The sequence below is a fragment of the Aspergillus japonicus genome, assembly GCF_003184785.1.
Source record: "Aspergillus japonicus CBS 114.51 unplaced genomic scaffold BO86scaffold_47, whole genome shotgun sequence".
NCBI lineage: Eukaryota > Fungi > Ascomycota > Eurotiomycetes > Eurotiales > Aspergillaceae > Aspergillus > Aspergillus japonicus.
Genome location: NW_020291684.1, coordinates 106736 through 122542, shown reverse-complemented (window position 1 = coordinate 122542; position 15807 = coordinate 106736). Strand labels below are relative to the sequence as shown.

Sequence of the window (15807 nt, the reverse complement as noted above, 5' to 3'; positions counted from 1 at the left end):
TCAAAGCCGTCCATTCTGCAAACGAGGTATTTAACAGGCCCCCTGCATTTTCTATTACGAAACCGACAGTCAGTCCGACGAGCTGAATGCGATTATTCCCAGCTTTTCCCACGGAAGCGAAGAGTCAGTTTTCTCTCTAGACCATCAACTGACAGTTTTGATGCGGAAGTGATGACGTTGAATGAACTCAAGAATAGCCAACCATCCGGCGAGGATTTTAGAGGCGATTAGCCTACAGGAGTACAGAACATGGGTAAACGATACGATCCATGATGGAAATTGCGGGGGAAGGAAGCCCTCCCTTTTCTCGGCATGGGCTCTAAGCCTCTCCTAGATCAACGTAGACTATTCCCGACTGGGTAGCAAGAGAAGGGCCCCGCCTGGCAGAAAAAAAAAATTCATGCAAAATTGTGCTCGGCGAGACGGAGCACTTCCGTCAAAGGTGGGGAGGGGCCCCGTTGGGCTTATGTAACAGACTAACAGTCTGACCGCCCGGGAGGCTGCCACCCACCCCCAAATTGCCCCAATTGCCCAAATTACAGGCCCAGACCCAGGAATCTTTCCGAGTGACGAAATTCCCGGGAGAGAAACCTCGGGTGCTGCTCCATGGCTCTAGTCTGTTTTCGGCCAAGTGAGGGTCAGCTGCCTTCCGAAGCCCTTCCCGGTCCGGCCAATGAAACACGTCCACTTCTCCGGATTGACAATCCAACGTCACCATCGTGAAATGCGGTGGGCAGAAGATATTGCCGTGCCTCGAGTTTGACTCAAGTTTTCGGGATGTGTCCCCCTTCCATTTTGGGTAACGACACGAGAAAAAAGAGGAAGATCAAGCAAAAGATCAGAAACGCGCCCATTCTTGAGGCACTTGCTCGTCATACCGCGCTCATTGCGCGTAAGCCACCTCCGTCTTTCCATGTGTGCTATGTAAATCGCTCATGTTACGATCACGCACACCCGAATTGAGGCATTAATTTGTGTCTACTAAAGAGATTTGCCTCGTCAGACGCACACCCAAAAGCAGAGGACTCAATAAAAAAGAAAACAACGCACATGACAGGCCCATCCCCAAGTCTTTGATCCCGACTTTCCACGAGGATAACCGACTGTGACTATAGAGTAAACCACCCCTTGGGGCGCAGCACATCAATCAATGATCAAGCCCACGCAGGGGTCAGGCGCGCCCTTTCTGCACGTCCCCTCAGAACAGCCGCCTCAGTATGATCAGGACAAGTGCAACTGCCGTAAACACTTTTCCGGACCAAATCACTCGTCGAGGTATACTTTGGTACATTTGGGCGAACAGGCAGGCAGGCATAGCCGGTCGGAAAGGGAGGTCGGGTCTTCAAATCTGTACCCCGCATCCGAGCAGAAAACACGGGCCAATTCCCCGGATGTTCTCGTCCTTTTTTCAGCTCGCCTGGCGACCTTTTTGCCGGTCTGGTTTCCACCCTGTTCTGCCCTGGTGGGTGGCGGCTTTGCCGGTTAGGAAACCTGTCCAAGAACGGAAGTCGTTCAACAATGACGACACATTCAAGTGACATTGTATACAGTCCTCATGTTCCTCACACGAGCAATAAACGTATACTATGTGCCTAACTACCCAGCAACCAAGTACAGACGAAAATGATTGATGCACCACCACGTATTCCCATCCGTGTGTCCCTGCATACCATATACCTCTTAGCTCAAAACAAAAGTCTCGACCCCCGAGGCGCGTGGCAATCAAATCCCCCCATCACGCGCGTCAACCGCTACCCTGTACTAAACTAATTCCTCATATCTATGCTCCGGGTTAAACCAACCCGAATTAACAAAGCATTGTCTGCCAAGCAAGAACCAACAACAGCTGAGAAAGTCAGCAGGAGAGCTTCAAGAGTACGTTGATTGACAAAAGTTCCTTTTTTTTTTTTTTGTTTTTCCTTCAAAAGCCAAGACGAGGCTATTCCCGAAAACAACCATCATCCACGTGCTCGTCTTTCCCCGACCTCCCCGAGGCAATCCCTTTCCCCCAGTTAGCGGGATGTGGGGACATTGAAAGTCCCCCTCGGCCGGAAGTTTTAGGAAAGGGGAAGAATGCGCCCGGGACTGCATGCAGTACGGAGTGAACCTCTCGGTAACTACCGGTTTCGAGCAGTGTTTACTCCGTAGATACAGTACCTGGACAACGACACTGCTACTGTACTATTGTCGCTTGCTTTGTGGATTCAGACACGTAGGACAACTCCGTAACCAACTATCTTCAACGATCCTCCTGAGACAGAGGATACAGATTTTCAACCACGCTAGCTGAACTTACGTAGCTGAGTCACAACTCACCACAGTCCTTCCCCGGGAAGCTCTAGACTCTGGAAGTCGGGAGGCTTAGTGGAGCTTTGCCGAGTTTTGTGGAGATAGAAGATATATTTTTGGCATGGCTTGGTTGGCTCCAATTCCGGGGGAGTCTAGACTGAAGAACTCTCTCATCGGTTACGATCGCCTGACCTGAAGATACATTGGGGCTAGCAAGAGCGATCAGACTAAGACTTGCAGAGAACGGACATGCGATGAAGTCTTGGATATTCTCCTGCAGTGTGAGCTCGTATCATGCCTCCAGCATAATCTCAAGGCACCCACCTGACTATGTGAGAGCATGGTCGCAGCTTCAGCATGCAGTCACGAGATATCTCCCCGCTTATCTCTGCGTGATCGACCATGATCTTAGGCTTTAACTTGTCTTTTTGAGGAACACCTGTTCATCTTGAGATTCCACTAAGGAACCCTCACATCTGCTGCCCGTGCTTGCCAAACTCAACGTCTCCCATAGGGGCCGAATTCGTCGAGGTGACTGTGATCATCGAGCCCAGAACGGCCAGGTGAGGTCCCTTCAGCGTCGATATTGCTATATGCATGGTATCTCGAAAAGCATCGGGAGTGGAGCAGGTTCAACAAGGGCGACGCTCGACGAATAAGTCAAAGTCGGCCCACGGCGAGAGACCGGCTGGAAAGTCTGCGCTGGACTGCCATGAATATACGAGTCCAGATTCCAGGTGTCGAAGATGAGGTGCAGCAGCAACGAGAGTATTGAAGATGGACCGTACTGTGACATTATCGGTTTGCGCTTCGCGTACATTAACGTCAAGATATAGCCGCTGCAGTTATCCTCTGGCTGGGCCTGCATTGGCTTCGAATAGGCAGGCTCCATAGTCCAGTGGCTAAAGATAGGCGTGTACCACGCATTGTTTTCGTGCGAGAAATGTAGGGAAGGTCCTGAATGCAGCGGAAGCGCGAGACTGCGAGCTTAAGGCCTCTGACCCTCCGATGAGATCGATAGATATATATTTCTACACGCCCTTGACTGCGGTGGGAGCGGGGGGTTCCGGATTGAGGTTTTATTCTGCGCATGCCTAGGCACAGAGCTCCTGCACAGTAATGCAGTCAAAGTGCCTCTTGCATGTGCAATCTCAAATCAAATCGAGTGATAAGCACACAGATGATCTCGACGCGATCCTTAGAAGATATCAATAATTTCCATGGAGTACACCACAAGTCACACTGGGCGCTGCTCGATCTGATAGGATCAGCTAATCGCAGACGACATGGAGAAGCTCGCTGGAAGGGTGGTGATGTTATCCATGATGTTAGCCTGAGGTTGAGGTTGGTGAGGATCACATTGAGTCCGACCTTCTCAGCACCACAGCCAATCACGACGGCGGGAAAGCGGGTACATCAGCCTGGATCACGCGGCGGGGTAAACAAATGACAGCTCAAGCCTGAGCCTTTTATTTGTTATCCTCACTTTTTCACCATCTCTGTCGCTTCGCTTTGCATTTCACAGCTTCGCGAGTGTTGATCTCCCTTCAACTCTAAGGTACGCTGCCCCAAAGTCCCTGTCCTGTGTGCAATCAAACCCACCAGGTCAACTCACACATCCAACCACAGCCCCTCACCGACTCCAAAACAGAACGAATCTTGCAAAAATGGGCCACAACTCTTGCCCCTCGTGCGGTGCTACCATCGCTGGCGAAAAGAAGACCTGCGGCTCTTGCGGAAAGGTATGGAATTCAGCTTGTATAGTTTCTTGTTCCATCTCTTATGCCTGCCACTAGACCTGCCCCGTCTGAAGTCGTCCTCCTGGCTCGCGGGATCGTTTGGATTTGCCTCGAGATCACGCAGACAGAATGTCAGCATCAGAGCCAGAGGCAAATGATTGATGATTGGGACATAATATGGACCGATATGGGTTGAGCTGGCATGGCACGATGAATGCATGGATGAATGAACGAATGCGCGTCTCTCGTTCCATCTGTTTCCCCGTCCGATCAAGTAGGATATAGCATTCTATCAGACAATGGCCCGAACGGTGACTGAGCCTCCTGCTCGGTGGCTGAATAAAGGGATATCCAAATGCTCATTGCTTCCATTGAGCGGACTATCCTCACTTAGTCGCGTCATCGTTCCTGATTCTTTCCGTACTTGGCCGCTCTGCCCTTCAGTATCGCTGTCAGACGGCCGCGAGAAGCGGTTGTTGACAATCATCGAGTGCCGCTGAGGATCAATTGAGCAATTATTTGGGAGGGCTTCGTTGTCCGAGAGCAGAGCAATCGCGACCGGATGGTCGCGGATCTTGCACACTCCGAAAAACTTGTAGAGCGCATCAAGCGCAGGTACCGACAGGCCATGGACAACGATGGAGAATAGCACCAACCAGTAGACAACTGCGCAGAGTGAGGTCAGATGTGAACCATTCTTAGTGAATAATGATTTATAGTCTTACCAGGTATCATAGCGGCCGTCAGATTGTTAATCTCAGTGTCACTCTCGCCTGGGGAAGGAAAGAGGCGGCGAGCATACTCCACATATGCGATAGCACCGATACCTGCCAAGTAACTTGAGCCTGAGAAAGAACGTTATCCTGGGGGCGAGCGCTGCTTACCGATCGGTCCAAAATAGCCCAAAAACAACGCCTCTTTCCAATCACTGCAGACCTTGGGCATGAACTTGTATCCTGTGACTATGGCGGGAATACGACGAAAGATAAGGATTAAAAAGCCTAGTCCAAATAAGCGCCAGATGGAGATGCCAGTGTCATGGGGTCGATGGAACTGGTCCCATGGCATGACCGCACCAAGATACATGAAAGCTGCAGTGTTCAGCAAAGTCTCGATCGTCGAATTGAATGAATCATGCCGGGCCTGCATCTCATCCTGGTAAAGGCCGTCCCAGTTGAGCACACTTCCAGCTATGAAACAGGCAAGTGTTTCATCGGACCCAAAGCAGCCGCATGTCCCAACAATGAGCATACCGATTGCCACAGGGACCAGGGTAAAGCTTTCATTGTCGATCCATCTTCGCTTAGATGCGCCCTTGAGTAGCTTCTGGCAAGTGAAGCCGACGAAGGCACCGTAGGAGGCACCCAGGAAAATCATGTACAAGACTCCCTCCACGGCCCAATGTTTCAACGCAGGGCCGACTCCTCCGCCAAAGCGCCCTGCGCTCGTCGCACCGAGTGAATCGGGGATGCCTCGCTCCAGATCGAAGTCTTCCAGGCTAGCGGTGTTTTCAGGCGCTTCTGCGTAACGCAGCAACGAAAGCGCAAGCAGCAGAAATGGAAAACCGAAGCCATCATTTGCCCCTGCCTCAGCCGAAATAAACTCCCGAAGTGGCCGACGAACATAGTTATCTGCAAAGGGACCTTTCGCAATGGCTTGAGATAGAACAGGATCCGTGCAAGTCACGCAAGCGCTTATGATAAGAGCTGACAGCTACACACGAGACGGTCAGCACAGTTTGATATATCAATCCCGGTTGTTGAAGCTTCAGTGAACATACAAAAGATATACTGGGAATCGCAAGCAAGATGCATGCAGATGTTGCAAACCATGCTATAGTCATAAGCGGAAGAAGACATATAGCCAATTCGCAGAGACGCTGTCTTATGTATCTCTTGGGCAATTGATATCCAGCTTTGACCAACTGTATGCCTATCACCAGGCGTGTCAGGTTCTGCTACTATCAGTATCGATCTATTAGTAGCTGATCTGAGTGGCATTTACAAACGCGATGTCACTGCGGTAATCATCATCTCCTCCTCCCCACTGAGATATGTTCAGGAACCTAGCGCCGATCGGCCCTAGCGAGATACCAATCAAAAAGGCTGGCACTAGTTGAAGATCAGTATCGGGATATATCAGTGCGAACCTTGGGTTCATACAGGCTTCCCCAAGATACCACCTCTGCTTAATTCTGAGCGAAACATATCCGAAAATGAGAATATAAAATGCTTTGTCACAATAAGTGGTTGCGCTCTGTAGATTACTTGGTTTCGGCTCTTCTCACCTATGACAGAGACGACAATATTGAAATTGCTGAGGTCAAGAATCGGATGCAGCATGGCGCCCGTGCCTTGAGATGCACCTTTATAGTTCGACCAGCAACAGAGAGTGTCTGACGAAAAGAATGAGCTTCTTACAGAAATTTTGGCGTAAGCGGGTCTCAATGTTCAAGCAACTGAAAATAGCATGTGCATCAAGAGGTATATGTACAAGGAGGCACCACAATTCAACTTGAATCTGATGAGCGGCGCGGACGATCCTAGGGCAAACAGCTTACAGAGCACCACACTTAGACCTGTTGCCCTCTGATATCCCTGTAAAAGAATCGAGGGGCATTGCGTGTTATCTTTTACACTCAGATTGGCGCGAATGCTGTGGGTCGCCATACGCCTCCCTTGCAGGAAGCAATGCTGCGGCAAAGCTTGGTCGCGCTTGCTCGCCATAATCGGCGTATTTCTTTATAAGGTGCGTAGTTCGTCATGCCAGTTGTTATCAAGAGGCTGTGAGCGTACATGCCGGCATGAATTAGACTCTCGGGTTGTTATGGAGATATCCCAAGGCCTGCTTGTTCATGACGGGCTATCGATTCAGCACAATCAGGAGAGGGATGATGGCAGATAGTCAGATCTTCTCAATCGGACAGGTATATGCCAAGCCGGCAGGTGGCGTAACCCTCTGTGAATCTGACTGTTTGGTTTGCAATTCGAGTGCATAGAAGTGGCCCGAATCGGCGGTGTCACATTTCAGTTCTAGTAAGGATCACAGGGCGAAACAAGGAGTCAAGGGAGAATCTAGTTAAACCACATTGCGTAAGTGTGCCTGCACCGAGAATGACAGCCTGCGTCTCAGGTCCATGTCTTACTTATTGACAAATAATCAACTTAGCAAAATTTGATGATGACACCGAGGCCTTGCGATAGCGGGATATGCTTCGGAGATATTGTTTTGGCGTCCAATATATCACTCTTCTTGTTCAATAGTCCATTTGCACGTTGAGTATCGCTTTTTGACGAGACTTGACTGACTCTCATGTGTGTTAGTATCAAAAGACGTAGAATGTCTGGATAAGACACCCCATGGGTGTCCTGGCGCAGATTCCGATAAAAGCCACTCAGGTTTCTGACAGATTGCACATCTAGCATCCAAGCTCCAGCCGAAGTAACGCCTGCCGGGTGTCTCGTGTGACTTCAGCCAGTGTCGGGCTGAAATTGTTGATGATAAACAAGATGGTTTCGAGACCCAAGTCAGTCAGGAGTCACCGGCTGCAAGTAGCCGCAACCCCGCGAGCACCTTGCGGACTGCAAAACTGGACCGCTGCAGTATTTCCACCATATTCAGTGAGCCAGGAGCAAGTCAAAGTAATTATGATATATACACATTAGACGGAAAATGACAACATGTACACGATTTTGTTAAAATTGCAGAATCGGAGGATTCTTGTGGCTTCATGGTTCAAAGCTTCATTTGACCGCAAGAAAGGGGAATAAATCTTAGGCTACACATCGTAATAACAGAAACCTGCATTGCAGGGCAGAATCTCAACTGGAAATCCATCCAGTGCATAAAACCCAGGCTTTCCTATGTTCGACGATGAATCATCAATCTTCCGTGGCTTCACACCTTTACTCAGCACGCATTTTCAGTGGCAAGTAAACTTGGACGAAGGAAGACGATCCGGTGATTGAGCGGCTAACCTCAAATCCACGCTTACTTGAAGCATTTGCATGTAGAAAACTTAGCATCCGTTGTCTAAGCAGTCTTTCGCCATTGCGACCAGACACCAATCAAACTGCTGACCGTTCCTGCAATACCAACGAGACCATCATCAAGTGCAGCAAGGCCAAGAGCAGACACAGGAACAGTCAAGTCGCACAAGTCGGAGATCAGCTGAATACGAGCCGTGGAGCGTTCCCTAGACAGATATGTTAGCGTTCGGTTGAAAACCCGACCAGACAGTCTCGTTGCGGATTCACATACTTTTCAAGCTTCTTCGCCTCCACGACACCCTCGCCTTCCTTAAGATCAAGGGTCTTCGCCTTTTCCCTCAGCCGGAAGAGGGTATACAAACTAGCAACAGCGCTGCACGCCAGTCCTGCCATCCACGAGCGATAGGCCGAGTCCTGCAGGCGTTTCACGGAAGCAAGTTTGCGGACACCAATCGCATCCACCACCGTGATGGTATCAAGAGACAAGTACCCAGCATAACCAAGCTGCCGACCAACCGCAAGGTAACGGAGTACTGGGTCGATGGGGTTCTTGTTGTCGGAGGCGAGCGCGGCAGCCTTCAAGTGTTCAACAAACTTTCCGATTCGGAGAATCTTACGCGTGGTTCCGAACTGCTTCTTGATTGCATTGTAGGGATCGATGGCGGACTGCGGGCGGTTGGTGCGGTACAAGTACCAGGCATAGAAACGAGAGAAGTATTGCAGGGTGCGGAGGATCTTATCGCGACCAACTGTGATTCAAAATCAAAATCGTTAGAACCAGGTAAAGAAGAGCGAACACGCGCGAGGCCAGGGTAGCAAGAATGCTCAAGTCAACAGACGATGTGAAAGCGAGGTCGGAAACTTGCGGCTCTCCAATTCCGAGCTTTACACGATAGAGCATGTCTGAGCACTGTACAATGGATGCATCTCACATACCAGTTGTTGCGACAAAGCGCAAATAATGCGCCACAGCAGGGTGATAGACCAGGGCGTCAGCAACCATTTTCAAGATGAGATTCTGTGCGTTGTTGAGATCAAGAGAAGGATGTCGGCCGATAGCGGTGAGATGGATTCCGTCCGGCAGCTGTCAGCTCGTGGAGAGATAAGCGGTATGTGAGAGAGGACAGGCCAGCTGATGGATGAGAGACGGAGGGTATGAGGATCAATGTTACACGTCACACGGAGAAGCAACGAGTAGACGGAGAAAGGGGGGAGAGGACAAGAATAAGTTCTGGGGAAGAAGCGATGGGGGAGGGTGGGATGAATGGATGATGGATGCTGGGGTCGGTAAATGACCGGGGATCGACGGGCGGGAGAGAAGGGTTCGTCTTGTGCTCTGCCCGCCTACTCAACAAACCTCGGTTGCTCGGTGCTTCTGATAACGAACGGTAGTAAGACTAATATTTGGCAACCAAACTACCGCGATGTGTGCTCGGATCACGAGACCCTTTGTCGGCTTTTCAATTAGCATCATTTCCCTCCCTGAAGCTATAACGGCATGATTCTGTCATCTCCACAGCTTTCTGGGGTGACTTTTGTTATACGGCAAAAATTATACCACCCAGCTATGGGCTAGACCTCGCTCGAACGGCCTAACGAAGTATCAAAGCTCGTCCGGTTGCCATTGTTTATTCAAAGTCAGTCAGCAATCAATTATATACTACATGGAGGACATGATAGTCATTAGGTTTATATCCATAAATACATGAATCATCGGTCTGAGCAATGTTGTTGCGGTGACCGCAGCAAGTATCATCTACCATTTCGCGCTTCTGGGCATCGTTCGCTCAATCTGCTGCTTGGGGTTCGCTCTTCAATTTTTGGGGGTGTGGACCGGCTCGCTGCATTTCGTCGCTTGGGCTCATCAAGATTAAATGTCGCAACGGGCGTCAAATGGGCTGCAAATATTTTGCAGGCATAGGAATGGATGGCGCTCAGTGGGCAAGGTTTTTGCTGGGCGATGGTGCGCCCACCATACGCGTTGAAAGGTCAGTGCAAGGTCAAGAATATAGCTTACTGCTCCTCGGGCCTCTCCTGGGTCCCCATCAGGCTCGTGTCATATCCATGGGACTCAAGATAAGCACGGAACTTAGCATCCTCTTCGGTGATTGTGTCCTAGGGGAAGCAAAGAGAGGTTAGGACAAGAATCCAACCCACTATTACCAGATGGCATTGACCCAACAGTAATCACATACCTGGCCAATCTGTGGCAGAAGGAAGTAGGCCAAAGCCGCGCTGAAGATGCACAGGGAGCTCGAGACAAAGAACGGATCCTGTCCACTGCGGACTGGGTTCGGGGCGTTTTTCTGTATGATTGGAATCACATAGGTGCCCACAAAAGCACCGATCTTTCCGAAAGCAGCAGCGATGGCATAAAATTGACCACGGACCGCGGTTGCGCTGCTTTTCGCACAGCAAAGGCCGATGTTATCACCGGGACCGAATTCTCCAAGGCTGGAAAAGATTCTAGCGGGCCATGTCAGTGGGTGTGCAGAACTCCTAGTCGTCTAATTGCCTTACCCGAATACCACGACGAACGCCGCCACATTCTTTGGGGTCGAAAGGTACTCATAGCAGCCGGACATGATGAACCCGACTATGCCCTGGAAAAGTACGCCAATAGCCAAAGTGTTGCGGGGCCCAATCCAGTCACTGGATAGACTACCAAGAAAGGATCCTGGAATGTAGAACGTGTAGGTCAAGGTAGTCCAACCAAAGCTCTTCCAAAGGGGAGCACTATCCCCGAGGATAATGGCTAGCCAGTCTGAGGAGTAAATGCTGAAGGAATAGGAAGAGAAGTCATACAGGAACCAGATGAGGGAGAGCACAGCCTTGCTGAGGTTAGCCATCCACCTTTTACCTCAGAGAAAGAAAGAGGAACTAACCAAGCGCTTCCAGTAGAACCTGCCCAGGAATTAGTCAACAGGTATGTGGTTTGGGTAATTGATGGAAAACTGCTGGAGGGGGAGATGGAACAACGTGATGACAATGATGAAATGGTACTCACTTCACGATCAGCCATAGAGGGAAAGTGTGCATGCGCTCTCGGTCGAACTCTTCGGGCTCTTCAAGCTTCAACCGCAAATACATCAGACTAAGAGGGGGAATTACACCCAATCCCAACCCAACACGCCACACTGCACGTAGGTGATCTTCGGTGAAAATCAAAACCAATATCATGGAAACCAACGCAGAAATGACATATGCAAAGTCAATCTGAAAATTGGTAAACATGACAAACCATCGGTTTCGATGACCTTCCTTCAGTTCACCGGTGTTCTCAGCGCAGGCCACACTTCCTGCTGGATATTCCCCACCAATTCCTATTCCTAAGAAGAAACGGTAGGCTGTCAATGCGGCAAATAGGCCATAATGACTATTGTTATAGCCGTATGCACCAGCACATAAAGCAGCGAATATGAACAGAATGATAGTGGAGATCATCAACGACCATTTTCGTGACCAATGATCACTTGTATATCCAAATATCAGCATGCCAACCACGGTTCCCGCAAAAGTAATTGATGAAACATTCTGGCTTGCGGGCGAGTTGGCATATTCAGTCGGATAAAGTCTCTTGAGTATGGTATTGACGGGTCCGATTATCTGAAGACGTGGTCAGCAAAGCCAATTACAGCATCAAGTCGGTGAAAGCAAAGGGTCATGCATCAGGGCCATAAGTCCACATACACCATTCAGATATCCATCAGAAAAAAGCCCAGCACCACAGGCAATGGTGGGCCAACTGCGCTCCCAACGACTCTTGCCTTCCGGATTTGCATCCAAAGGTACCTCACGAAGACCTGAGACTGCATCGACTGGTGCCTGGACATCTGCCTCGATATTCGTCTTCGACTCTACAGTTCCTTTCTCTTTGTCGTCCGACATTTTGTTGGTGTTGTTGCAGGGAAACGGTTCTGTACAGAAAGGGATGTTTGAATTAAGCAAGGGGCAATTTCGGGCGTTGTGCAATTGTCCGTTGCAGGACAGGTCGATGCAAGAAGGGTAATTGAGCACGTGCAAGTTTGAAAGGCTGGTCCCCAACTATAGTATAGATGCAGTTTCGAGCTGTGTAAAAAAAAAGAAAATAACAAGGAGATACGAAGACAAGGAAGGGTGAAGAAAAAGACCAAGGGTGTGAGAGAAAAAAAACCCCTTTACAGGCGGGGAATCAAAAGACGCTCGTGATGAGGGTACATCAAGACCAAGATCCGGATTCCTACCAGATCCATGCTATTCCAGTGCCACCATCCATCCAGGTTACTCGAACCTTTAGCGAAATCGCCAGGATGTACTCCGAATGGCCCCTCCTCCTTAGCGGGCCTTAGCGCATGAATACTGCGGGTTAAGCGGTGGAAGAGTGGGGTTTCACTTCGAGCTTCCCTTCACCTTCCCCGTCTTCAGCCGCCCAACTGATCCAAAATGGAAAGTCAAAGACGCTCCACCTGTGTCTTGTCGAATCCTATCGAATCGCATGTTATTTTCGAGGATTCCGGTGGTCCATCGTTGAGTACTAGCTAGGTTCTATAGTCTGATTCCCATGTGATTGTACTTATAGGGCCTCCCTCACCGGCTCACCTGCCCCAGGCACAACTAGCGTTAGTTCAGCTGCGAACGAAAGCCTGCGATTATGCAAGTATATTGGCAAGAAGACCAACCACAAATTGGTGGCTGTAATAAGCTACAATCACCGATAAGCCTATATGAACTGCACTGGTAGATCAGTAGAACATCAGTCTTGATACAGTAGCTTAAGAGCTGGTATGAAGACTTGAGTCGCTTGGATAGATAAGGCATCTGTCCAGATATAGGCTTGAGCTCGATGATTGGCATCAATGATCAATAAGATCAGGTGTGTACAGAGTACGAGAATCATTCTTCACCAAGCTCCGGGCTCATCTACATATATATTGTATCCCAATCCTGAACAATACTTGCCATGACCAGGAATTAGGGTCTCGGGAGTCATAGAGATGCAGTGGTAAAAAAATAGCAATCCAGAATAAGCAAGAGCCACGAACAAACATGGACCGTTCAGAGTAAGTGCTATTGACCACTAGCGGATGTTGTGGTCACTTTTCATTGTCTTCATCAATATAACTTGTTATTGTACAGTGATTTGAGCTTTGTTTTCTTATCTGCTTCGCAAGGGAGAGAAAAAAGTGATTCGAGGCAAATTGTCAGTCAGATATAGCGTTCTGAGCCCCATAAAACTTCAGCAGTCAATGATCACCAATCTGTACAGACCAAGCATCAAATGAGGGCATATCTATTGGAATCAGTTAAAGTACTGTACGAGTACTGTACATGGTAGTTAGGTCGATTTCTCCGGAATGAGGGTGGAGAGCGGTGTCGGCACCGGAAGAATATTTTCTCCAGCTGAGCTCGGGTCAGCTACGCTCCATCGGTGATGTATCCGCCTTCGTCCATCATCTTGTCAACAGGTACCTTGGACAACGAACATCCAGCCTCTTCTATCTAGCTTTCTCACCAGCCTTATATCACCCTAAATCATCTCCGATTTATTGCTTATACTTTCACCGCCAGCATGGGGTCTGATCCGCAGTACATAAAGTACCCCGATCTCGTCCTCGCCCAACATGTCTTCAACATCTCCAACCCAGCATGCTCCCAAACGGTGCGACAGACGTCACTGAAGAAAATCCAAGATGCCATCACAGAGAGAAAGATGGCTCCATTCTACCGCCATCTTGCTCATCCCGTCGAAGGTATTCTGAATCACTCTGGCGAGGGAGTTATGCAGCACCCAGTCAAGTCCGCGATTACGTCGAACCTGCTTGCCTCCCGGAAGTCATCTCAGAAAATCGACTTCCCATGGGACGAATCCCTGTACCAGTCGTTGGTCGAAGATAACCGGAAAGAGCTGGAGGGCTTCCAGAAAGAGGAGGACGAGGCAGAAGAAGCAGCCGGAGAGACCGAGGTGCTCGCCGCACGGGGAAAACGTGCCGAGTTCTGGGCACGGGTGGGCGATAAGGTGTGTTTCTCAATCCAGAGTCATCAATACTATCTTTATGTTGTGATGCTGATGCAAAAGCATGTAGGACAAAGCTTTCGAGTCCCATGAAACCCTCCTCGAGAAAACGACATTCCTCGGTACCAAGATTGATTTGATGCTCGCTATGATCCGGATCGGCCTCTTCTTCGGAGATGCCTTGTCTGTTAAGAAGAACATCGAAAGAGCTAACACGCTCATTGAGAGCGGTGGTGACTGGGATCGACGGAATCGGTTGAAGGCATACAAGGGTCTACACCTACTCACCATCCGTTCCTACAACGAGGCTGCGCCTCTTTTGCTTGACAGTCTGTCGACTTTCACCAGCTATGAACTCTGCAGTTACTCTGCTTTGGTCATTTACTCAGTCCTGGCTGGCTCACATTCATTGAAACGAGTTGACTTTAAGGCTAAGGTTGTGGACGCACCCGAGATCAAGGCTATCCTCGGATCTGGTGAAGACCGGTTGGCTGCCCTGACCGGCGAGACATCAGCCGGACCCGGCGCTCAAGATGAAGATATGAAGGATGCTACAGTTTCGCGGGTCACCCCCGGTACCGCCACGACCGCAGTCAACCTGACTGCCTTGGGTGGCGGCTCTGGTGTCCAAGCGGAGGCTGAAACCCCTGTCGACTTCACACCTCTTGCTCAGTTGGTTGACAGTCTTTACACCGGCAACTATCGGTCCTTCTTCGTATCTCTGGCGGCTGTGGAAGACAACTTCCTTACCCAGGATCGTTACTTGTACGAACACCGCGCCTGGTTTGTGAGGGAGATGAGACTGCGTGCATACCAACAGCTTCTCCAAAGCTATCGCGTGGTTGGGCTGAACAGCATGGCGAGCGACTTTGGTGTGACGGTAGACTTCTTGGATCGGTGAGTATCCCACATAGTGTGCTCGGGTAAGCAGCGCTAACCAGCGATTGCAGGGACCTTGCCAAATTCATCGCGAGCAACCGCATTGCATGCACCATTGACCGGGTCAATGGTATCATTGAAACAAACAGACCGGATGACAAGAACAAGCAGTACGCGGATGTGGTCAAGCACGGTGATGCCCTAATCACGAAGCTGCAGAAATACGGCCAGGCCGTGCGGTTGAGGGGTAGTGAACGCAGCTAAGTCGTAGATATGGCTCTGTCAATCGCCATGTGGTTCATGATTATGTAGATGAGAGGTTTCAGTGATTTATCTATATCATCTCCTTTACCAACTTGACCATCCAACCATGTTAGAGCCAAAGCAAGCGAGGCTGGTGTATCATAATTCTAATGACACGAGAGAACATGACCTCGAACATTGATCGGCAAACTGGTATCGAGCCGGAGACATTGTTGACAATTTGCTCGTGATTGTACAGTACAGTCAATCAATAGTCCATGTGGCTTCGAAAGGTCCACATGGTAGGTCGTGAAAGATGGATTGTGGTACTAGTATCCACCATGACTGCGTCGGCAGACTGGGAGAGTTGGCTATCTATTCATGCCCTTCAGCTCGAACAGGGACCAGAATGGACCAGTCCTAATGGCTTCAGTGTGGATCGGAGACACATTGACGAGATTGCTTCTCGAAGGGAAAAAAATAAACACTCGACAGGAGAGCATACTTTCAGTTCAATTGACTGAAAGACAGTCGGTTCTCCTTCTGCCCTATCCTCTTCTTGTCTCGGGAAATTTGCCGACGGTCGGGAAGCTCCGGTGCAAGTGTGGGATGATGAGTTGCCAATTAATTCTTGACCAGGGATTCGCTGCTGGCCGGTGGAACAAGAGAGAGTGAG

At 49.7% G+C, this 15807-nt stretch overlaps 4 protein-coding genes across 4 annotated transcripts; 1 reads left to right on the top strand and 3 right to left on the bottom strand.

Moving 5' to 3' along the window:
• Positions 1-3852: 3852 nt before the first annotated feature.
• BO86DRAFT_436220 (putative plasma membrane antiporter) lies at positions 3853-6370 on the bottom strand (the record flags this gene model as incomplete). The annotated part of the gene is made up of 7 exons (XM_025676001.1): positions 3853-4694; positions 4754-4855; positions 4913-5741; positions 5809-5982; positions 6033-6139; positions 6191-6259; positions 6316-6370. 7 exons carry the CDS (start codon positions 6368-6370, stop codon positions 4321-4323), a joined length of 1710 nt encoding a protein of 569 aa, XP_025525192.1. The 3' UTR covers positions 3853-4320.
• Positions 6371-7593: 1223 nt separating this feature from the next.
• BO86DRAFT_457918 (PEX11 family protein) lies at positions 7594-9287 on the bottom strand. Its single transcript, XM_025677253.1, has 3 exons — positions 8954-9287; positions 8289-8766; positions 7594-8223 (listed from the first exon to the last, which is right to left on the bottom strand). Exons 1-3 carry the CDS (start codon positions 9018-9020, stop codon positions 8061-8063), a joined length of 708 nt encoding a protein of 235 aa, XP_025525191.1. The 5' UTR covers positions 9021-9287; the 3' UTR covers positions 7594-8060.
• A 421-nt stretch (positions 9288-9708) lies between these two features.
• BO86DRAFT_343643 (putative MFS phospholipid transporter (Git1)) lies at positions 9709-12179 on the bottom strand. The gene is made up of 6 exons (XM_025669156.1): positions 11708-12179; positions 11025-11623; positions 10903-10921; positions 10538-10848; positions 10213-10483; positions 9709-10132 (listed from the first exon to the last, which is right to left on the bottom strand). The coding sequence occupies exons 1-6, from the start codon at positions 11903-11905 to the stop codon at positions 10031-10033; spliced, it is 1500 nt and encodes a 499-aa protein (XP_025525190.1). The 5' UTR covers positions 11906-12179; the 3' UTR covers positions 9709-10030.
• A 1271-nt stretch (positions 12180-13450) lies between these two features.
• Positions 13451-15352, top strand: BO86DRAFT_449783 (proteasome regulatory particle lid subunit RPN7). The gene is made up of 3 exons (XM_025676747.1): positions 13451-14012; positions 14080-14906; positions 14960-15352. Exons 1-3 carry the CDS (start codon positions 13566-13568, stop codon positions 15150-15152), a joined length of 1467 nt encoding a protein of 488 aa, XP_025525189.1. The 5' UTR covers positions 13451-13565; the 3' UTR covers positions 15153-15352.
• Positions 15353-15807: the final 455 nt, after the last annotated feature.

Coding starts and splice junctions, on each gene's coding strand:
- BO86DRAFT_457918 (XM_025677253.1), bottom strand. CDS start 9,020: ATGGTTGCTGACGCCCTGGTCTATCACCCTGCTGTGGCGCATTATTTG. Junction 8,767..8,953: donor GCGCTTTGTCGCAACAACTG/GTATGTGAGATG, acceptor TTTGAATCACAG/TTGGTCGCGATAAGATCCTC. Junction 8,224..8,288: donor GAGGCGAAGAAGCTTGAAAA/GTATGTGAATCC, acceptor ATATCTGTCTAG/GGAACGCTCCACGGCTCGTA.
- BO86DRAFT_449783 (XM_025676747.1), top strand. CDS start 13,566: ATGGGGTCTGATCCGCAGTACATAAAGTACCCCGATCTCGTCCTCGCC. Junction 14,013..14,079: donor GGGCACGGGTGGGCGATAAG/GTGTGTTTCTCA, acceptor AAAAGCATGTAG/GACAAAGCTTTCGAGTCCCA. Junction 14,907..14,959: donor ACGGTAGACTTCTTGGATCG/GTGAGTATCCCA, acceptor CAGCGATTGCAG/GGACCTTGCCAAATTCATCG.
- BO86DRAFT_343643 (XM_025669156.1), bottom strand. CDS start 11,905: ATGTCGGACGACAAAGAGAAAGGAACTGTAGAGTCGAAGACGAATATC. Junction 11,624..11,707: donor CTGATGGATATCTGAATGGT/GTATGTGGACTT, acceptor CCACGTCTTCAG/ATAATCGGACCCGTCAATAC. Junction 10,133..10,212: donor TTCTGCCACAGATTGGCCAG/GTATGTGATTAC, acceptor TGCTTCCCCTAG/GACACAATCACCGAAGAGGA.